Below are 23,695 nucleotides of genomic sequence, written 5' to 3' on the forward strand. Positions count from 1 at the left end.
AGGGACCCTGGGGTGGGCAGTGGCTGGTTTCTGGCAGGTATTGCTTAGGGTAGGGTGTTGACCAAGGCCTAAGAGCTCAGGGCGGGAGGACGGGAGGGACAATTGTGTGGACTGGTCAGTTCAGGGAGGGTTCATGAGCCATGGGCCCCAGGCCAGGGTGAGGAGCCCACCAGGGGAGGCCAGAGTAGGGCAGGGGCTCAGGGTGGGGAGGGGTATGTGGGGTCCACAGCGGTGAGAAAAATCAGGGGCGCTGGTGTGCGAGAGCCACGAGGGCCAAGCCAAGTGGAGACACCCAGAGAAGCAGGCGCCAGATCCGCTCCAGGTCTGGACCACGTGGGAAGGCCAAACAGGCTTAGGATTTGTGGGAAAGGGGCCTGTGGGCACAGGAGAAGGAGTTGATACGGAGCCAACCCTGTGCCTCAACCAGGAGATTGTGCCTCCTTCCTCTTTTTTTTTTTTTTTTTTTAAATTATTAACACCTTTTAATTATTATTTATTTATTTATTTTTGGCTGTGTTGGGTCTTCGTTTCTGTGCGAGGGCTTCCTCTAGTTGCGGCAAGCGGGGGCCACTCTTCATCGCGGTGCGCGGGCCTCTCACTATCGCGGCCTCTCTTGTTGCGGAGCACAGGCTCCAGACGCGCAGGCTCAGCAGTTGTGGCTCACGGGCCTAGTTGCTCCGCGGCATGTGGGATCTTCCCAGACCAGGGCTCGAACCCGTGTCCCCTGCATTAGCAGGCAGATTCTCAACCACTGCGCCACCAGGGAAGCCCCTGCCTCCTTCCTCTTGAAGAGGCAGACTCCTGACCCCAGGGAGCTGTCCGGGGCCCTCGTGGGGCGTGACAGTGGCAAGGAGGGCACCCCTCCCCCCACCACAAGGAGCATGGCCAGACGGCCTTTCCCGTCTCATCTCTCCTTATTCATGCTCTTCTCTCTTCTCTGGCTCCCCCTTTCTTCTTAGCTTCTCTTTCTCCTAACTGCTACGGAGGATGGAGGCGAGGCGCGCATGCACTGCCCCTGCGCGCGCATCGCGCTCTTCCGCCCCCAAACCGCGGACCTGGCTGCGGTCTGCCTGGCTTCTTATTGGTTGCCTGGCCCCGGGCAGGTCTCCCTCCGTCTCTGTATCGCTCTTTCCCCATTTATGACATTTATAGTTACAGTACCAATCGCATAGGTGTGTCGTAAGGATTAAATGAGAGAATTCCTGCAAGGGCTTAGAACAGTGCCTGGCACAGATTAAGCGGCCAATAAATATCCATCATAACGCACAGGTTTCTGGTGGGGGGTGTGATTTGCCCCGACTGTTTGTTTTTTTCATAGTAACGCAAATACAGACTCAGAGAGGAGGTGGAGGACTTGTAGCCGCAGAGTGTACTGATAACATGGGTGGTGAGGGTGGGCGCTTGTGGGTGGTCCCCTTGCCAGCCTGAGCCCGCGCCTCGTCTTCTGCTTCGTTTCAGCCTCTCTTTCTCTCAGCCATATGATGATATAGCAAGTAAGAGGTCGTCGGCAAACCGGGAAGAGGGTTCTTACCAGAACCCTACCATGCTGGCACTCTGATCTCAGACTTTCAGCTTCCACAGCTGTGAGACAGATTTCTGGCGTTTAAGCCACCCCGTCTATGGTTTACAGTATTTGTCACAGCAGCCTAAACCGACTGAGACACAAGGGATGGGGCTAGACATCCTACAGTGCACAGACCCGTCTCCCACAACAAAGAATTATCCAGCGCGAAATGTTTTTTATTTTTTATTTTATTTTGGCTGTGCCAGGTCTTAGTTATGGCACGAGGGGTCTGTAGTTGCAGCGTGCGGACTTCTTAGTTGTGTCATATGGGATCTAGTTCCCCGACCAGGGATCGAAACTGGGTCCAGGCCCCCTGCATCGGGAGCGCGGAGTCTTACTCACTGGACCACCAGGGAAGTCACAGCAGGAAATGTCGGAATGTCGCTTCGAGAAACTCTGCTCAAGGGTGGCTTTTTTTTTTTTTTTTTAAATATTTATTTATTTGGCTGCACCGGGTCTTAGTTGCAGCACACAGGATCTTTAGTTGTGGCATGCGGGATCTAGTTCCCTGATTGAACCTGGGCCCCCTGCATTGGGAGCATGGAGTCTTAACCACTTACCACCAGGGAAGTCCTGCTTTAGGGTAGCTCAAGCTGTGCTTGCAGCCAGAAAGCACTCCTCCAAGGACTGCCGGCCTCCCCATGGCTCCAGATAGTGACCCCTTGGTCCTCATCCCTATGGCTGCAGGGGGCTGAAGCTCATGCCCAACTTCTCCCATAGTGGTGCAAATAAACTCAGAAGTTCTTTAACTTGCAGCGGTAGACCACAGGTGGAGTGGGCATCTGGGGCGTGGCAGGGAGGGTTAGGCCCGAGGGGTTGCAACAGACCCATTATCTCGTATTATCTATGTACTGAATTGACATTCACCAGCTGGGTTGGCACAGGGTTATTGTGGATAACGGGGCTGTTTAGACGTCCCACTGCTCCCCCCTCCCCACTCGGAAAGAACAGAGATGAGTTGAAGATTGTCAGGAGATGATGATCTGCTGCGAAGGGTCATTCACCAAGTTATTGACCTGCCCGCCTGCGATGGCCACTCATTGGACCCTTTACTCAGCACTCAAGCCTCACTCTGTGGCTGCATGACAAAGCAATTGGATGATTAGATGAGTTTTAAACTTCTCAACTTTTGTGGTTTTGGTGGCTAGGAACCAGAGCCCTAGTTACGGGAGTGTTTTCTAATCTCTATGGGGTTTTTCCACATAATTTTTTGTTTATGATCCAGCGTTCATATGTGGTTGAGCTGTACTTTCTGCTTTCCCCGTGTTGTCCGCCTTGTAAACTTGAATGGTTTCACATGTCACCTTCTCTGTCCCTGACACCTCTCCCTCTTGTGGAATGACCTGTTCCTTTACCTGTACCCACACAGCCCGTTATGCTGTGAGAGCCCATAGCTCTCATTATAGTCTGGTTATGTCAATATAATCCCAATATAATGAATATAACTCATACAATTCTCCCCAATGGAAGAAGATTCTGGAGGGGAGGGACTACATGTTTTCTCATCCTTGAGCCCTCAGTACAGGGGCTGCATCTGACCCAGGATCAAGCTGCAGGAAGTGTTTGCTGAGCTGAACTGAACTTCAAAAGAGTTAAACATATGCAACAATTTGATGGTGAAAATGGCAGATCTGGGCCACTCGATATATATATGGAGGAAAGAAAGACACTGCTGCAAGTTCTAGCAGGGTACGTTGGAAACTGCCTGAGAGCGTGTCCATCTTTCTTTTTCAAACCAACTACAGCTGCTAGCATGCATTCCTCAGTGTCAAAAGGCTTGAGTGTTTCAAGATGCATTTTTGGAATACTGGGCTAGCCATCGAGAATTTAAGATGTTTGTAGGATATGCTTTCTGGTGAGATCACTGCAAAAGTCTGAATTGTAGAATATGTATTTTCTTTTAAAGAAATGCAATTATATTACTTTGAAGACTATACTAAGTGTAATTGAACTAAGCTGCGAGGAAGGACCTAGGCTTTGCATAACCACCAACTAAACTAGGTCTTTTAGAAGAGAAACTTGGGGACCGTAATGAGTATACAAATGATTCATAATTAACAGGCATGTTGTTTGTAAATAGTTTATTATCCCATATAGTTTAAATGCTTCCTCATTTTAGATATACTGTCAATTTGCTTAATAGCCTCTGTTTAAACGATCACAAATACTGGATCAGGGACATTAAAAAAAATTTTATTTTTTATTTTTATTTTATTTTTATTTTTGGCTGCGTTGGGTCTTTGTTGCTGCGTTCAGGCTTTCTCTTGTTGTGGTGAGTGGGGGCTACTCTTCGTGGGGTGCGGGGGCTTCTCATTGCAGTGGCTTCTCTTGTTGCGGAGCACGGACTCTAGGCGCACGGGCTTCAATACTTGCGGCATGCGGGCTTTAGAGCACAGGCTCAGTAGTTGTAGCACACGGGCTTAGCTGCTCCGTGGCCTGTGGGATCTTCCCGGACCAGGGCTCGGACCCATGTCCCCTGCATTGGCAGGCGGATTCTTTTTTTTTTTTTTAAACTTTGGGTTTATTTTATTTATTTATTTATTTATTTATTTATTTATTTATTTATTTATGGCTGTGTTGGGTCTTCGTTTCTATGCGAGGGCTTTCTCTAGTTGTGGCAAGTGGGGGCCACTCTTCATCGCGGTGTGCGGGCCTCTCATTATCGCGGCCTCTCTTGTAGCGGAGCACAGGCTCCAGACACGCAGGCTCAGTAATTGTGGCTCACGGGCCTAGTTGCTCTGCGGCATATGGGATCCTCCCAGACCAGGGCTTGAACCCATGTCCCCTGCATTGGCAGGCGGATTCTTAACCACTGTGCCACAACGGAAGTCCTGGCATGTTTGAATTGATAAGTTTTTGTTTCATTCATTGATCTAACCAGTATTTATTGAAAGCCCATTATGTTCCAGACCCTGGGGATAGCACTGAGCAAGATCAAGTCCTTGTCTTCTTGGAACATTCTAGTGAGGTGAGGCGTGATAAGGGTTGCAAAAATCCAAATGGCTAATATTCTGTATAATTAACTTGTTTCAACGTAAGGCACTTTTGTGTTGTCCTGGAATAGCTGAAGATGGATACATCATTAGAAACACATTCCTGGTCTATAGGACTTGGAGATAAAAACAGAGAGAATGACACCTTCACTCTCACCTTGGATTTCTTCCATGAGGGACTGCTCATACTTTTAGTGCAAACCCTTTAAAACCACATCACCCTTTGGTTCATCCGCAGAAATGCGTTGGTGGCTTGTTTATACCCAACACTTCTTTGCAATTAACAATTACAGTGATTTGCATGAGCAACGATTTAACACTCATGGGAGTAAAAAGTCATTGTCAGGCTTGATTCCACTGATCTTCATATCAAAGGAGCTCAGCTGGATTGCCAGTTTTTACTTATTCTGCCCATTCTTTTGGCAGATTTTAGATACCAGATATTTTCAGAGTTGGTGATTCAAAAAGTAGCAAAATATATGGATTTGGAGTTAGAAGGCCTGGATTCACGTTATCCACCCGCCATTTATTGGTCAGGTGACCTTATGAAACTCCTCTAACCTGTAGACCTTAGTTTCATCATAAAAATGTGGCTAAAACTGCCTGTGCTGGTTACTTCGGGGGTGTAAGTGCTTTATAATAATTTATAAATGAAAGTGTCCTATGTTGAATGAACGTGGGCTGTTGCTATGATAATTTATAACACAGTTCCGTGACTTTCTTCAGTAGTTTTCAGTTCTGTAGCTTTAATAAATAGGGACAGAGAAAACTGCTGACCCACTGGACGTGGCAGCTGAGTTTTCAATAACTGTCAGTCCTAAGGAAGGATGAGGTGCAGGACTAGAGGCCAGAGATGAAATGAGAGGGGAGGGCAGGGGTGGTGGGAGTGAGGAACAGCCAGTGGCCGGCCGGGGAGCTGTGGTTATAGAGGGAAAGCTCTTATTTTTTTTTTTTTTGTTAATTATTTTATTGAAGTATAATTGATTTACCATGTTGTGGCAATCTCAGCTGTACAGAAAAGTGACTCAGTTATACACACACAGACATTCTTTTTTTAATATTCTTTTCCATGATGGTTTATCCCAGGATATTGAATATAGTTCCCTGTGCTATACAGTAGGTCCTTGTTTTTTATCCATCCTATATATAATAGTTTACATCTGCTAATCCCACACTTCCCTCCCCCACCAACCTCCCCCTTGGCAACCTGTGGTTCTCTATGTCTCAACCTGTCTGTTCTCTATGTCTGTGAGTCTGTTTCTGTTTTGTAGGTAGGTTCATTTGTGCCATGTTTTAGATTCCATATACAAGTGATATCATATGGTATTTGTCTTTGTCTTTCTGACTTACTTCACTTAGTATGATAATCTCTAGTTGCATCCATGTAGCTGCAAATGGCATCATTTCGTTCTTTTTTATGGCTGAGTAGTATTCCATTGTCTATATGTACCACATCTTCTTTATCCATTCATCTGTCGATGGACATTTAGGTTGTTTCCATGACTTGGCTATTGTGAATAGTTCTACTATGAACACAAGGGTGCGTGTATCTTTTTGAATTATAGTTTTGTCCGGGAATATTGCTGAATCATATGTTAATTCTATTTTTAGTTTTCTGAGGAAGCTCCACACTGTTTTCCATAGTGGCTGCACCAACTTACATTCCTACCAGCAGTGCAGGAGGGTTATAGAGGGAAGGTTCTGCATGTAAGATACTGAAAGTGGAGTAGTTTCAGGCCCTCTTAAGCCCTAGGGTGCCGCCTAGAAATGGGGTTGCTGAAACGAGGTCCCAGCTACCCTGTTTTAGAATGCAGGAGGCCAAGAGGCCATTTTAGAAAGACTTCTACTTAAAAGTTTAAATGTCTATCCCTTAAAGGTTTCATCTTCAGCCATTCAGGAAATTCTACTCTATAAAGTGACTCATTCATTCCCCGAGGGTTCCACAATGCCAAGGTTTTACTGGGCCAACCACAGAGACGTCCATTCCTGGAAGATTGTTCCCATTTTGTCATGGACTTGGAGGGAATATTTTTGAATTCTTAATTATGGAGAACTCAAAACACTTTTTTAGAAATTAGTTCTAAAATCCTTAGGTATTGTCCTTCTCTTACTCTTGAGTATGAAAATTGGAAATGTTTTATGATCTCCAGATTAAATAATCTTAATGTGCTTAAAAAGGCAATTTAGATTCCAACCCTACTGCGATACAGACACCCCCTCTCCAGGACATCCCAACCACCTTCCCTCCAGTTAGTGGGGGATCCTTTGATCTTCTTTCTTTCTTTTTTTATAAATTTACTTATTTATTTTGTTTTTATTTTTGGCTGTGTTGTGTCTTTGTTGCTGTGTGCGGGCTTTCTCTAGTTGCAGTGAGCAGAGGCTACTCTTCATTGCGGTGCGCGGGCTTCTCATTGTTGTGGCTTCTCCTGTTTCGGAGCTCGGGCTCCAGGTGCACAGGCTTCAGTAGTTGTGGCACACTGGCTCAGTAGTTGTGGCTCGCGGACTCTAGAGCACAGGCTCAATAGTTGTGGTGCAGGGGCTTAGTTGCTCCGCGGCATGTGGGATCTTCCCGGACCAGGGCTCGAACCTGTGTCCCTTGCGTTGGCAGGCAGATTCTTAACCACTGTGCCACCAGGGAAGCCCTGATCTTCTTTCTGTAATCTCAGCCTCGACCTTAAAATCCCACTGTCCTCACCTCTCTGTTTCCAAAGCTCAGGGCTTAGCCTCCTGCTCCTCTCTATCCACTAAAGAAAGACTTATTTTCCCTTGAATCATTTTTTTCTTTTTTATTGAAGGATAGTTGGTTTACAATACTGTGTTAGTTTCAGGTGTACAGCAAAGTGATTCAGTTACACATATACACATATGTATTAAAAAAAATTCTTTTCCATTATAGTTTATTACAAGATAGTGAATATAGTTCCCTGGGCTATACGATCATTTTTTAAAGATATGACAAAAAAGCCAAGCTTTTACCAATTATTTCAGACAACTCAAAACTGTTGAAAGGGAAAGGTGGACGTCACCCCCGATGCCCTCTCCGAGGTCAGCCCCACTTGGCCTGGGTAGGCACTCTTTCTGGGAAAGCTCTCCCAGGCTGAAGGCTTCGGGACAGGGTCTCTGGATCCAGGTGTCCAGCTCCAGCTCCCTGTGGTCCAGCCCACATTTCTGCTGGACACTGTCACGAGAGTCCCTCATTTCAGATACAGCGAATCTTAAGATGTGCTGGCAGAATCCACTTCTATAGCCACTGTGGACAGGCCTTAAGTGACCTGCAAGGCAGGTTTCCTGTATGTAACCGTGGGAACTACCTTGGACCTCTGTGTGCCTCAGTTTCCTCATCTGTAACGTGGGTTAGAACACCATGATCCCTCACACACTCTTTTGCTCTGATCAGTCTCTGCGTCCAGCCTCCTCCTCAATTAATATTTCTAGTTTCCCTTCCTGCACGGGTCATTTTGTTGCCCAGCAGAAGGGCTTGTGGAGCAGTGTGGAGAACAGGAAGGCTGAGGTCTCCTTTGGGCTGTTAGCTGTGTGACCCTGCCAATCATGTGGTCCACTGGACCTTAGTTTTCTCATCTGAGAAATGGGGGACCAGGGCTGTCTGATCTCCAGGAGACGTTCTGGTTCTCATCTGAACCCCATGATTCTCACGACCTCCTCCTGCCCAGGGTGACCCCTCTGATCCTAAGGGAAGAGTCAGCTCAGCGTAGGTGTTTGCTGCTTTCAGCACACGGTGGCGATGGTAGGTTTTGGGGAGGGGACAGTCTGGGGAAGATGGACCCTTTTCTAGAGCCCCTGAGTCAGTTCCTCATGGTCTGACTTCCTTTTTTCCTTTGAAGTGTTGTGAAATCTCAGCATAATCACCCACGCGCACATTCGGCTCTGAGTGCATCCCAACGCCATTCCAATCCCAAGTACGTGTGATTGGGAGATAATCTCTCACCTGTGAGCTTGGGAACCCCTGCTCTTTGTCCCTGAGTGGGGTTTTGAAGGGGCTAGGATAACCAACCATCCCGGCTTGCCCTGGACTGTCCTGGCTTTAGCCCTGGAAGTCCCATGTCCCAGGAAACCCCTCAGTCCACACCAGGATGGTTGGTTCCCCTCCCTGTGGTCCCCATCAGGGCCTGGCTGATTTCCTCAGTGGCACGGGCCACGGTTAAATAAAGGAGCCAGCAGGGCAGTGAATCTCAGAATCAGCTGGGGTTCTGGATACATACAGATTCCTGGGCCCCATCCTGGAGGGTCTGAGTCAGTAGATCTGAAGTGGGGGCCAGGAATTTGATGTTATCAGGCCCCCAGGTGGGTCTGGGGCAGGTGGTTCAGGTACCACACCTGCTAGGCTTGGGGAAATGGAGGAGACAGAGCCAGCTCCTGCTCTTCTGACACAGGCAGGAGCCAGGTAGAGCCAGAACTCCCTCTGATATGCAGGGGAATGAAATCAGAACTGTCAAGTGAGTAACATGAGTACTGGCCAATTTTTCCCCCTCCTCCCACCCTCCAAAGTCATTCAGTGCTTACAAAGCTTGGCTTTGTTCATTATGAGGGCTGACGTGGCATTTTTTGGCAGGGGACCTGCACAGAGGGTGAGTTAGTTGCATGAAATGGCCATTGCCTGAGGCTCACATCAGACTCTCCTGTCTCAAAACACCCCTGCACCGGGTGACCCCTCTGGTGAGGGGACTGCGGGGGACCATCACTAAAGCCACTTGCAGCTCTGACGTTCTGGCCCCGGGTGGTGAGGAAGTAGCCCTGTCCTTATTCTTGGTGGGCAGCTGTCACTGCTGTCGCTTACAAGCTAAGCCTTATACTAAGGTGAAGTGACGCTCCGGTGTCCTCAAGGGCCCTTAGTGATAGGGATGATGGAGCAGGACCTGGAGGTCGGGTGGCTGTAAGGGGCTCACTTATTCTCTGGGTTCGGGGATGCTCCCTCGTCCCTGATGCCAAAGGCTAAAGTGGCAGAGATGTCCTTCTTTTTCTTTTTCTAATTGAAGTACAGTTAATTTACAATGTTGTGTTAGTTTCAGGTGTACAGCAAAGTGACTCAGATATATATATATATTCTTTTTTCAGATTCTTTTCCCTTACAGTTTATTACTAAATATTGAGTATAGTTCCTGATGTCTTCTTATTCACACCTTGCGTTGTTATTTCAATGGTTTGGTTTTCCAGAGTCTCTCTGTCCATGGTCATTCTGAGGGTGATGGTTGGTGGTGGAAGACGATATTCTTTCCAAATCCTTTGGTGGCCTCAGAGTTAACTTAGAGCTTCTTTTTTTTTTTTATAAATTTATTTATTTATTTTTGGCTGCGTTGGATCTTCATTGCTGAGTGCGGGCTTTCTTTAGTTGTGTCGAGCTGGGGCTACTCTTCATTGCGGTACACAGGCTTCTCATTGTGGTGGCTTCTCTTGTTGTGGAGCACAGGCTCTGGGCGCGCAGGCTTCAGTAGTTGTGGCACATGGGCTCAGTAGTGGTGGCATGCGGGCTCTAGAGCGCAGGCTCAGTAGTTGTGGCACACGGGCTTAGTTGCTCCGCGACATGTGGGATCTTCCCGGACCAGGGCTTGAACCCGTGTCCCCTGCATTGGCAGGCGGATTCTTAAGCACTGCACCACCAGGGAAGCCCTAACTTAGAGCTTCTGACTGTGCACATGGCAGTGCGTTTAGACATAGTCCTCTCGCTGAGATGTGTTCCGGGAGCAGAGCCCCTACGTCCGGACCTACAATTCAAACTCCAACTCCTGCTTCCGGTCTCCTCCAGTCTCCACTCCTCTGGGTGAGCTGAAACCCCCCTGAGGGCTCTCTCCCCTCCTGTGGACACCAGACTGTGACCTTCTTGGAAGACAGTGGTGCAGTGCCAAGTTCAAGTGCTGGGTTCAAATCCTGGCTCTGCTGTTGACTAGCTGGGTCTCCAAGATAAAAACACGGCAGGGACTGTGGTGGCTCTAATGAGGGAGTCGCTGGGAGGCTGTTCTGCCAGTTCCTTCCCACCCTCCCCACCCCCCAAATAATAGCAACTAGGAAGAAACTGCAGGAATCTAACAGACCCCCAGTCCACTAACCCCTTCTGCAGACAGTGCAAAGGAACAGGCTGTGCAGCACCGTGGGTAGGACCTCTGGCTCCAGAGGGGGGCTGCCCGCATCCAGTGCCAGCCCCCCCACCCGCTACAAGCTGCTCTTCCTCAGCCTCAGTTTTCCCCTTGCCTTCTAGATAGGGTTGTCTTATTATTAAATGAGGGAGCATACGTGAAGCATTTGGCACAGTGCCTGGCACGTTGTAAGTGCTCAATAAACATTAGCCATTGCTATTTTTGTTACTGTTGCTATTGTCTGCTTTAGAGAGGGCCCCCTGGCATGCTGGGTATTGGCTGGTGCGGGTGAACTGTGCCAGTGAAGCCAACCCCGGCCAGAGATGGATGCTTAATAGGATGTATGACCAGCATCTGCCGCGCCCTCCCCGGTTGCCGTGGTTACTGACCTGGGCACCTGGTTCTCTCTCTGTTGCTGGTGCCTCTCCAGCTCAGGTCTAGGTGACCCCATTCCAACCTGGTGTCGTTCCATGACTGCTTCTCTGTGGTCCCCTCCTGGACGCTCTGGTTTCAGTTTTGCTCCAGCTGAGCAGAGGCAGACCCCACAGGTGGCAGAGTGAAGGGTGAACTGGAGGGACCAAAGGCCAGGTGTTGGTTGAAAATCTCCAGGGGAGGCACGGTGAAGGCTGGAAGGGCACCAGCCATGGCAAGGGAGAGAGGACAGCTTTAAGAAGTGTTCTGAATTTAGAACTGATAGGATGTGGCATTCTAACACATGAAGAGAAGAGAAGAAGTGAAAAATAAATGATACTTCTAACTTGAAAAGCCCTATTCTATTCTTTCTATGCTTCACTCAATGGATCTCATCAAATCCTGTGACTTTAAAGACCGTTTCTAGGCTGATAATCTCCAAATTCTCAACTCCTTGAACTCCAGCCTTGCCCCCTTCACTTGGATGTCTCTGGAGGCATTTCAAACTCAGCATTTCCAAAATGAAACTCCAAAAATGGCTTGCCTCCCTCACTCCCAAATTCTTTTCTCCATCTCAGTAAATTGTGCTCCTCTCCCTTGTGTCCAAGGTAGAACATATGAGTGTCACCCTCCATGCCTCCCTCTTCCTCATCCCTCGTATTCCACTCACCAGCAAGTCCCATCATGTGCATCTTGGGACTACATCACAAAGGAGACACACCATCTCTCTCCATCTCTACTGCCACCATCCAAGGCCAAGCCACCACCATCTCTCACCTGGGAGACCGTGAGTCCACACTGGACTCCCGCTTCCACTCTGGCTCCAAATTCCAGCCATTTGTTTTAGGAACGCAAATTTGATCGTTAATCCTCTTATCCAGTGATTTCCAACTGCACTTAGCATGACAATCACCACCATCCCATGGCTTACACTTTTCTATCCTGGATCTCGGCTTCATCTGACTTCCCTCCTCCCATCACTCTTCTTTGGCCTCACTGGCTTCCTTGGGGTCCCCATGACGCGCCAAGTCTTTCCTTCTTTGGGTCCATCATGGTTCCCACTGTCTGGAATGCTCTGCCTCATCTTTGCATGGCCAGCTTCTTCTCGTCCTTCAAACTTCAGCCTAAGTGTTCCCTCTCAGCTCACTGCCCAAGACCTAAAGAGGCCCCACATCCTTCTCATCATCCCCTTTAGCCAATCATTTCGCTCAGAGCCCTCACTGTTCACAACTTGACATTTTCATTTGTTCATCTTGTTTACTGTTTGTCTCCCCCACTGCAGTGTCAAGCCTATAGGGCAGCCTGGCACATAGAAGGTGCCAACAGGTATTTGTTGAATCGAGGAACAGGTGGCTGATGGGGCTATGCACTTAAGGAGCACAGGGGGCCAGGAGAACGCTGATAGTCAAGGGGTGGCAGAGGGGCTGTCAAGGGGACTTGAGACCAAGGGATAGGAAGGTAGTGTCAGTAAAAAGAGAGGAGTGCCACATTGGTAGGGTATACTTTTGGCTGCAGGTAACAGCAAAGGTGTCCAGTGGTGATGTAGACAAGAGGGATTATTTTTAAAAATTTAAAAATTAAAGTATAGTTGATTTACAATATCGTGTAAGTTTCAGGTATACAGCACAGCAATTCAGAATATATACATTCTTTTTCAGAGTCTTTTCCCTTATAAGTTATTACATAATATTGAGTGTAGTTCCCTGTGCTATACAGTAGGTCCTCGTTGGTTATCTATTTTATACATAGTAGTGTGTATATGTTAATCCCAACCTCCCAATTTATCCCTCCCCCCACCCCCTTCCCCCTTTGGTAACCATAAGTTTGTTTTCTTTGTCTGTGAGTAAGAGGGATTATTTTTCTCGTGGTTGAGATGGTCGGTAGCAAATCGCTGGTCAGTGTCACTGAGGTCCTTTTGACCTTCCCTCAGCTTCAGGCATCACATCCTCACATGACTGAGTTCAAAGACAGAAAAGGGAGCAGCCTGGGCAGACATTGTCCTCACAGCTCCCTCTTGTTGGTGGGGGTGGGTGGTGATAGAGGGGTTGTCCCCAGAAGACCCCCACTGATCTCCCCCTATATCCCACTGGTCAGAAAGGGACCATGCTGCCCTTGGACCAGTAGCTGTGCCCATCTTGCTGAAATAAAAGAATCTCTTTCCTGTCCTTGAACTAAGTTGGGATTCTGCCAGCTAAAGAGAAGGGAAATGGCTTTGAGTAAGCAACAAGCAGTGCTGGCCCCAAGTACATCTCACAAGAAAGAGTCTTTTCCGTTGGGTTCACTGCTGCAGGGAGGTCAAATGGGATGGGTGTTGAGAAGTGGCCGCTGGATTCAATGCTTGTAGACTATTTGTGGCCCTTGAGAGGCAGTTTCCATCGATTGGCCGGGCCGTGCTGCACCCGGCAGGGGCTTAGGAATCCCTGGGAGAAGTTCAGGAGATGAAAGTGGGCTACCAGGAAGTTTGGAGTTAAAGCTAAAAGGAGAGATGGGACGGTCTCTGGGCACAGGAGGCAGACACAGGAGGTCTGACTTTTCATCCAGGACAGACATAAAGATGTTTATAGGCGGAGCAAAAGAAGCCAGCAGGAGAGAGAGGGTAGGGATTTTGAAGCAAGATGGGATAGTTGATTCCTGTGCTCTGAAAGAAGCATGGGAATGGGATCAGTGCACAAGAGTTGGTGGCTGTTACTGGAACAAGTGGGGAGGCTTTTCTGAAGAGACTCAGATGCCTTCTGAGACTGGGGGGAAGGAGGGCAGGACGGTGAAGACCCCCAGGAGGGACAAAGATTCCTTATTTTCCTTGATGTGACAATGGGCTCACTTAGAGATTGAATTCATGATCTTGATCTTTCCATCAACCCATCATTTTAACATCTGATATAATAGACTCTAAAGAGACAGATCACGTTCGTGTGGTCGTACACTGGAAAGTCCAAGGACAAAACCTATCCTTGAGTTTTCTTGTTCAGATGGACGCAGCCACCCAGGACATGGTCAGGGGCGTGGCTATTACATGATGCAATCCAGAGGGTGGAGGTCACTTCACACACAGCATGGAGCTGCCAGATCCTGTAGCCGACGGGCAGCAGGGTGGAGAGGGAGAGTCCTGGGCTGTACAGAGAGGACTTGGGATCCAGGTCAAGGTCCACCACTTACAAGCTGGGGTTCGCTGGCATCTTCCAAGCCTGACCTCATCTGCAGGGGTGGGTGGGTTATGGTGCTTGTCTCCTCCCTCCACTGCCCACAGTTATAAAACGTGCTGGCTCCTCACAGGGATTAAGGGAATGCCTTCTTGCCCCGTCACCACCCCTCTATGGGGAGTTTTGACCCTGCTCAGTAGCCCCTGGAATAGGATGGCAGTTTTCTTCCCCATTAGCCCTGGCCTGTCACTTCCGGCATCTTTCCCCTTTTGTTTTGCGGGATGATGGCACAGCGCCCAGCTCGTAGAACTGGGAGCCAAACCCTCTCTTCTGTTTACTCAGATCGTAGCTATGGCTGCAGCAAAAAGCAAACAGCAGTTTGACTAGATGCATGAGCTCAATATTCCACAACATTGGAAGCTCGTGTCTGCTTACGTAGGAGGCATAGAACACAATATTATGTTGAAATGACTAATAGCCCCAACAGAAAAAAAAAATGCATTTTTAAGAAAAAGTTCTTAGCAGGAATGTTCAGATGCTGAGTTGGTAAGACTGACACTAGTTCTGTGTGTCTCCCCTTCAAAATCTCCTTCCCGTCCATCCCCATCATGTGCTGCCTCGGGGTGTGGGTTCTGAAGGGGACATGTCTGCCATGTGGTCACCCTCTCTATCCAGCCCGTGCGGTAGGACTTCGGGCTCCACACACATTCACGGAGTCGCTGGGGGAGGCTGATGTGGGTAAGAAGTGGGGAGCAGGATCATTTGATCCCATTAAAGCTGCTGTCATTGGATCAGTCCTGCCCATTGGCTGGGTCGCCTGGACCCCACTTCGTCATCTGTAAAATGGGACTAACGATAGTTTCTCTGTCACGGGATGGCTGTGGAGAGTCAATGAGTTTATACCTGTGAAGTGTTTAGGAGGGTGCCCAGAGGCAATCAGTTACTCAATCAACCAACACAGAGTGCCTGTAACTTGTCCCTGTTGTGACTTGTGGGAAGAAAGCCCCAGATGCGTCTATGCCCTCGAGGAACCAGCATCTAGCTGGAGAAGGAAAATTGGACACTGTGGACATCAGTAGAGAACAGTGAGGCCTGGGGGAACAGCCTTTCCCGTGGCGAGGACGTCCTGGAGGGCGAGCAGCTGCTGGGTGGGGTGCGCTGTCAGCCGGCCCTGCTTAACCTCCTGGCAGCCGAGGCAGGGAGAAAGGAGAATCTGGTATTCATTGTGTGGTTGTTTCTGATTTCCTTCTGCTTTTGAGATCCTCTTCTGAGGGAGGACAATGGCCCAAGAGGCTCAGGCTTCCTTGGCCAGGTACCCGCCAAGCTCTGGGGGAGGCAGCGCCCAGAAGGATGCAACAGCCAGCTGGGCACTCGCAGGCAGGTGGCGTTTGATTCCCGTCTTCTGAGAATCTCTGGTGACACTGGGTTTTGGTGGCTGGTTCGAATCCCAGCCTATTATTTATCACTATATCCCTGGGGCTTTGAGTGAGTCCTCCCAATCTCATTTACGAGTATTCTTTTAAAACTTTCTCTATTTGCTGAGGAAGAGCAGTCCTTCCTGTACCACCAGGAAGGCAGTACCATCAGAGGCTGGGTGAGCAGAGGGGGCCGTCGAACACATGGGACTCCCTGTGGGCTCTTGATTTTGGAGCCACGAGGTTGCTCCCTGCCACTGTGTCCCCAGCAGGAGGTGGAGAGTGCAGGGTCCTCGAGCACATCGTCCAGCTCACAGACCAGAGCCGGGGAGGGACCCTCTGCGGAGGACCCCGGGGCTGGCGTTTCCCCAGCTGGTGCCTCATAAGGCCAGCTGGGGGTAGAAGGCCCAGGACTGTGTCCAAAGAATGGGGTGGGGTTTCCTCATTCCTCTCTATCATCACACTTGGCCTCTTATTTGTGGATTTTAGTACATTTAGCGGCCTTGCTGGATTACTCTTTCATCACCAGAAAGCAGAGAGAATCCAAAAGTGACTGACCCACATGTGGAAAGGGGCAGAGACAGCCGGAGGGCTATTGGATTATGATCTTCAAGTCTATTGAGAAAGAGGCTCTGAGGATGGCAGGTCAGAATAAGAGGAGGGAGGAGGCGACACAGCCCTGCAGGGACTAGGGCAGGGGTCAGCTGTCTTCAGGATGAGACAAGACCAGAGCAGGGTTGCCCAAGCTTAAGTCACTCCAGTGTCATCATCACAATTTCTGCCACATTCACATGCCATCGTATACTATTTGTTTAATAACTGTCTTTAAGTAGGTTTATTTTAAAAACCTTATTTTTTTTTTTAAAAAAAAAACCTTACATTTAATTAGAAAAAAAAATCTTTATGTAATTACCATAAATGAAACCCAGAATTTTTCTAATAAGCACTGAAACAAGTTCATAACTGTTAAAGTAAAAATATTGATCGTGTACCACTAAAATTTTGACTGCCACCCAGAGCTTTGTGTAAGTTCTTGGTGTAGGCTTTCTTTTTGAAATTTATTTTTATTTAACAATTTTTTAATTGAAATATAGTTGATTTACAGTATTCTGTTAGTTTCTGGTGTACAGCAAAGTGAGTCAGTCATATATATATATATATATATATATATATATATATATATATTCTTTTTCAGATTCTTTGTCAGATATATATATATATATTCTTTTTCAGATTCTTTTCCATTATGGTTTATTACAGGATATTGAATATAGTTTTCTGTGCTGTACAGTAGGGCCTTGTTGTTTATCTATTTTATATCTGTTTTGTACCTGTTAATCCCATACTCTTAATTTATCCCTCTCCCCCCTTCCCCCTTTGGTAACCATAAGTTTGTTCTCCATGTCTGTGAGTCTGTTTCTGTTTTGTAAATAAGTTCATTTGTGTCATATTTTAGATTCCACATGTAAGAGATATCATATATTTGTCATTCTCTGTCTGACTTACTTCACTTAGTATAATAATCTCTAGGTCCATCCATTTTGCTTCAAATGGCATTATTTCATTCTTTTTTTTATGGCTGAGTAGTATTCCACTGTGTGTATATATATCTTGGTGTAGGCTTTTACACACCAGGGGGTCCACGCGTGTCTGATGGGGGTGAGGTTGACATTAGCTACAAGTAAGGAGTAGGGTGATTTGTGTTGACCTGTGACCCCATAAAGATGCTCCAGGAGAGCGTCCTGCTGCTTGACCAAGGTTTCCCCAGGCCCCATATCGCATCTCCAACATGGGAGAATGACAGTGTCTCCGGGGGAGGATGGACTGAATTCATGTATTTACAAGGTATTTAGAACAGCGTCCAGTGCATAGTAAGGGCTCAACAAGTGTTAACGCCCACCATGACTTGGGAGATTCTGGCTGAGGGCTCTCGGCTGCCTTGGGCATCCCATCGCCTGTCTTCTTGGAGACAGGGCCGGGACTGACATGGTCTTGGGGTTTCCTCCCCCTCTCATGGTTTCTTGCTCTGTAACTTCTCCACTGGGACAGGCGTGGCTGGGTGGCCTGACCATCATTTCCTTCATGATTATAGGATTAAGTTAGGATGCAGTCATGGCATTAGTCATCATGAAACATCCCCGTTGGAACTGGTGGTCATCTATGTCCACTGGAGGCTCTGGCATGGGCTCCCAGGGAAGGGCTCTCGTGTTGGATCTGGGTCTGCACCTCCATCTGAGCAGCCCCGTGTTGTTTCTGGAATGGGACTCACAGCTTGGAGAGAGAAAGGAGCTGTGGGAAGCAATCCCAGGTTCCCCGGTGGGACTGGAAATACTGCTTCAGGCCCTGGAATTTTACTTTCCTGTTTGGCCTGGCACTTGTCCTCCCCTCCCCCAGCCCACCACATATTCCTCTCCGATGCATCCTCTCCCTCCCCCTCTCGAATCCGTTTCCTCATCTGTAAAAGTGGGGGTTGCACTAGATCGTATCTGAGGCCCCTTTGAGCTTGAGAAAGCTATGATTCACCTCTCAGCCACCCCCTCACTTTTCCCGCGGGCCTCTTGATTGACACTGAGAAGAAAGGTAGGAAGGAAAAGAGAGAAACAGGGAGAGCCGTGCATCCTACAGTGTAGGCACCGGCCCCCACGACACAGAAGTATCCGGTCCAAAGTGTCAGTTGTACTGAGGCTGAGAAACCCTGCTTTTTAGGGAAGGAGAGACAGAAGGGAAGAAATGATTTAAAACGCAAATGTATAACAAATGCCCCCCAGATGATAAGTGATTAGACAAATGATAATGAAAGGGAAAATTCAGGGAGCAAAGGAAATGCACGGGAAAAAGGTTTATAAATGGGGAGAGAAAACATCGCTAGGGTGGAGAAGGAGGTGTTTGTAAGGCGATCACGGTGTGGGTTGTGAAAGCGAGCTGCTGGCCTGAGAGTATAAACCAGCGCTGGGGGGACTGCCATCCCCCTTCCTTGGTCACTCTGGAAGGTGCCACTCCTCTGCAGGCCCCCCTGTGGAATTTCAGCAGTGCAGCCAGTCAGCAATGGTGCCTGGTAATGCCACCGAGTGGCTTTAAGGTAACAGGCTGGATGGTCCAAAGACTTAGGCAGTCACTACCATGTGAGCATTATCATGTGAGTCGGTCATGCTTCGCTTTTTCTGTGAGACCTTTGCTTCTCATTGAATTAACAACCACTCAGTTCTCTCCAACTCGAGAGGAAGACACCACGAAGACACGATGAAAAGAAATCAGCATAGAGTGTATTCATGACCGCGGGGGTAGGCAAACATTTCTAAAAGAGAACACCAAAAGCACTTCTAACCATAGAAGAAAAATGGATACATTGGACTTTATCAAAATTAGAAGGCTCTCTTCATCAAAAGGTACCATTAAAAACATGAAAAGACGAAAACTCTAATTCAAAAAGATACACGCACCCCAGTGTTCACAGCAGCACTATTCACAACAGCCCAGACATGGAAGCAACCTAAGTGTCCATCAACAGATGAATGGATAAAGAAGATGTGGGTATATATGCATATATTTACAATGGAATGTTACTCAGCCATAAAAAAAGAATGAAATAATGCCATTTGCATCTACATGGATGGACCTAGAGATTATCATACTAAATGAAGTCAGACAAAGAAAGGTAAATATCATATGATATTGCTTATATGTGGAATCTAAAAAAATGATACAAATGAACTTATTTACAAAATGGAAATAGACTCACAGACATGGAGAACAAACTTGTGGTTACCAAAGGGGAAAGGGAGGGGAGGGATAAATTAGGAATTTGGGATTGACAGATAAACACTACTATGTATAAAATAGATAAACAATAAAGCTCTACTATATAGCACAGGGAACTATATTCAATAGCTTGTAGTAACGTATAATGGAAAAGAGTCTGAAAGAGAATATATATGTGTGTATATGTGTGTGTGTGTGTCTGAATCACTTTGCTGTACACCTGAAACTAACACAGCATTGTAAATCAACTATACTTCGATAAAAAATAAATTTTAAAAGGCACCATTAAAAACATGAAAAGGTGAGTCTCAGTCTCAGAAGAAGATGTCTGCAATACATATAACTGGCAAAGTATTCATTTCCAGAGCAAATGAAGAGCCACTATAAATCAGTAAGAAAAAGGCGAATGACCCAATAAAAACTGGGCAAACACCTTACAGACACTCACAAAAGAGCATATCCAGATGGTCAAATAAACTATGAAAAGGTGCTCAACATCATTACTCATCAGGAAAATGCAAATTAAAACCACAGGAAGCTACCACTACACAGCCACCAGAATGGCAAAAATAAGAGCGAGCACCAGGCGTCACTGAAGATAAGGAGCCACTGGAACCCTCATGCATTGCCGTGCGGGGTGTAGAAATGGCACGGCCGCTTAGGAAGATTGTTTAGCAGATTCTAGTAAAGCTAAAGCTTTCCCACTCTAGAAGCCAGTAATTCCACTCACAGGTACACATACCCAGTGCCTGAGCTGACAAAAAGATATGTACAGAGCGTTCAAAGGAGAAATTCCCTGGCGGTCCAGTGGTTAGGACTTCGTGCTTCCGCTGCAGGGGGTACAGGTTCGATCCCTAGTCGGGGAATTAAGATCCTGCGTGCCACGTGGTGCGGACAAAAGATTAAAAAAAAAAAAAAAGAATGTTCAAAGGAGTTGTCTCCAAATCCCATCAACAGAAGATGGGACATAGATTGTGGTATATTCATACAGTGGAGTGCTACACACACAACCATGATGGAATACACATTGCCTGAGTCCATTCATGTGAAGTTCAAGAAGAGGCAAAGCAAAAATATGAGTCAAATCATGGTCGTATCTGGCGGGCATATGGATTGAGATGGTGGAAGGGGGAACTTTTTGGGGTGCAGAAATAGTCTATATCTGGACTGGGGTGGTGGGTATATACATGCATATAAATGTAAATGATTATCAAGCTGTCCATTTAAGATGAGTGAGTTTTATGTACTTTACTGTATATATATTATGCTTTGATTAAAAAAAAATGAAAAGATGCAGATTCTTATGTCCAAGTGAAGTAATAACAACAATAATAATTTATTGAATACCTTATATGTGCCAGGTGCTTTATACAGATTATTTCACTTCATCCACCGAAACTCACCTGTCGGCCAGGTACTATTCTCATTTTACACGTGAGGAAACTGAGACTTAGAGAGGTTCACTAGCTTGTTTGAGACTCACAGCTAGTAGGTGCAGGGGCCAGGACTTGAGCTCCACAATCCAAGCTCTTGCCACTCGGCTTGAGATCTCAGAGTGATTCTTGGTTCACCATCAAAGCTCTCTGTTTCACCTGTTACTCCTCCCAAACACAGAAGCCTTAGATACCATATTTTAAAGAGAACTTCATCGTGTATCCTGATATTCCAGGAACACAAATCCCTCTACCTTCTTTAAAAAAAAAAAAAGAAAAATCCCCTTTATGCATCCTTTCCATGAATTTGTTCCAATCAGAAGAACTCATGGTTTCCTACCCAACCCGTTCATTTTAATCGTTCTGTGTTGTAAATTCTCTGAGAATGAGGCATTGAGTATTGGCTATAGCGGTCAATGTTGTGAGTCAAGCTTGAACGCCAACTCTGCTCCCCTTAAACAGTGAGGCTCTCAGGAAGTTAATTTCTCAAAGCCCTTGTTTCCTTGTCTGTACAAAGGGGACAGTGGTACTTACCTTACAGTCTCATTGTGAGGGTAAAATGAGGTCCTACGTCAGAAGTGCTCAGCTCTGTGGCAGCCCCATAGCAAGTGCTCAGAAAAGGGTGGTGTAGAAATGTCAGGACTTTCCCTTTATTGATGCCCAATTCCTTCCAACCCTCTTCTTCTTATTATTATTATTATTTAAAATTTGTAGGCTGTGCCACGCCAGCATGTGGAATCTTAGTTCCCCAACCAGGGATCAAATCTGTACTCCCTGCATTGGAAGGTCGGAGTCTTAACCACTGGGCCACCAGGGACGTCCCCCGACACTCTTAAAAACACTTAGCACTTTGCTCCTCTAAACGTTCAACACATGTTTGAAAAAAAAAAAAAAGTTATGCTTATGATTTCTGCAGAAAGTGGAGATGCAGAAGGAAGGGGGCAGAATCTCAGTGCTTCAGTGAGGGAGAGGGGAGGGAGGTCATTTTCAAGTAGATCGGTATCAGCGAGAGGGTATTATTTGTGTGGATCTTCAAAAATAGGTAGGATTTCGTCCCAGAGAGAGGACCAGGAAGGTCATTCTAAGTTGGGGGAAGGGGAGGAGGTGGTACCTAGAGGAGGTGGGGGCTGGGGAATGGTGAGCCTGCCATTTTGGTTGGCACCTAAGATTTATGTTGGGACTTGTGGAAGATCAGGTTGGCTCCAGGTGAGGTCCCACCAAGAAATGTGGACATTTTCTATAGGACCTGGAGTCGTGGAACATTTTTGAGTAGGGAGGTGTACGAGGAAGCCCGGACGTGCACACCCACATGGGAGGTGAAATCGACTCGGTCAGGAGGCCAGTGAGGAGAGAAACGTGCGGGTCCAGGTGGAGATGAGTTGGGTGCACCTCAGGGTGGAGGTGGTGGGATGGAAGGAAGGTGCAGGTAGATGGGGAAGGGGGGGTGAAGGACTCCTCAAATCTGGGAGCCACTCTTCTGAGCTTACGAAGCAGGGAGAAAGTCAGTTTGGAGATGATGATGAAAGGGATTCCTTAATGGCTAAGACCAGAGGGCGTGCATCTCATCTCGCCCTGGTTCCTCACCTCCTTCGGCCTGCTGTTGGCACATTCTCAAGAACACACTGTCCTCTTCTGGCCTCAGACTTGCACAGGACACCCGAAGGACAGACACTGGCTTTCTACAAGCTTCCTTTCCACCCTTGCCACACGGGAACCCACAGAGGGAGGCGTGTCAAGACCCAAACAGATCCCACAGCAGAATCGTTTCCAAATAGACCCCTTCCCAAAGTAAGAGTCTGTTGAGGTGCTCTTCCAAGGGGTGGGGGGACCTTTTTTATTCAGCCTGTGAAAAGTTAACGAAAGGCGTCCGATTTTATGGAGAGATGCAGTGTTTTGAATAAAAATCCCTTTGTTATTGTTGTTTTACAGAGCTGTAGCCGTGGCCAGGAAGAAATCCGCCCCCTCAGAAGGTTGTTTTTGTGACTGTTCTTGGGAGCATTGTTCTAAAAATGGGAAATTACATATCACTGTGCCAAAGGAAACAAACACCTGCAGTTAAAGGAATACCTTCCACAAGGTGGCTTTTAGAGTCCCAGCCAGCTCTGGACGAAGGGCTGCTGCACCAGTTCTTTTTGGTGCATTTCTTCACTTCTAAGGGAATCGGGTTTGTAACCAGAGTGGGCTTTGGCAACGATGGGGCTCGGGTGATGGTCCTTCACTTATTCACTCAGTAAACATCTATCAAGCATCTGTGCTGGGTCAGTCTTGGTGGTTTTCACTACTCCCTTCCCTGGTGTTGTTAAAATTACTGGGAGCGTTGGCTACAGGCAGCGACTTTCTGACACTGTTTTTCAGAGTCAGTATTTGACTTCTGCCCCCAGATGATGGGAGCCAGAGAGAACATCAGCTTCTTCTCTCCTTCCTCTCCTTTCTTTCTCCCCTCCCTCTCTCCCTCCTTTCTCTTCTTTCTTTATTAGTCAACAGAAGTAAAACCGCTATTTTCAACATGTCAGTCAATACACTTCTTTAGGCAAAGGATTTTTCTTTTCTTTTCTTCTTCTTCTTTATTTTTTTTGTGGCCACGCCACGCGGCAGGCAGGATCTTAAGTTTCCCCACCAGGGATGGAACCTGTACCCCCTGCAGTCTAACCACTGGACAGCGAGGGAATTTCCAGGCAAAGGATTTTTCAAAGTTTCCGGTCACTGGGGTACAGTCTGAAATTCTTGTCTATGGTGTTAGATAGCGAAAGATAAATTTTTGGTTATCTGGTTAATATTTAACATTTTCAGCGTCAATATAATTGCAAAATAATCAGGTCTTGAAATTTATTGATCGTGAAATGAATACATTTCAGCTGGATTTGTGGTTTCAGAGAATCCAGTTTCATAAG

The 23,695-nt window shown here is 47.1% G+C and overlaps 1 protein-coding gene across 1 annotated transcript in view; it reads left to right on the forward strand.

The window, feature by feature from the left end:
• AHNAK (AHNAK nucleoprotein) overlaps positions 1-23,054 on the forward strand; it is a 93,435-nt gene extending 70,381 nt beyond the window's left edge. Inside the window, exon 6 of the mRNA XM_082344260.1 lies at positions 22,734-23,054. Coding sequence (XP_082200386.1) covers positions 22,734-22,741 — 8 coding nt within the window. The 3' untranslated portion in view covers positions 22,742-23,054. The remainder of the gene's footprint in view (positions 1-22,733) is intronic.
• The last annotated feature ends 641 nt before the right edge of the window (positions 23,055-23,695 follow it).

The sequence above is a fragment of the Balaenoptera borealis genome, assembly GCF_965194805.1.
Source record: "Balaenoptera borealis genome assembly, chromosome: 11".
Classification (NCBI taxonomy): domain Eukaryota; kingdom Metazoa; phylum Chordata; class Mammalia; order Artiodactyla; family Balaenopteridae; genus Balaenoptera; species Balaenoptera borealis.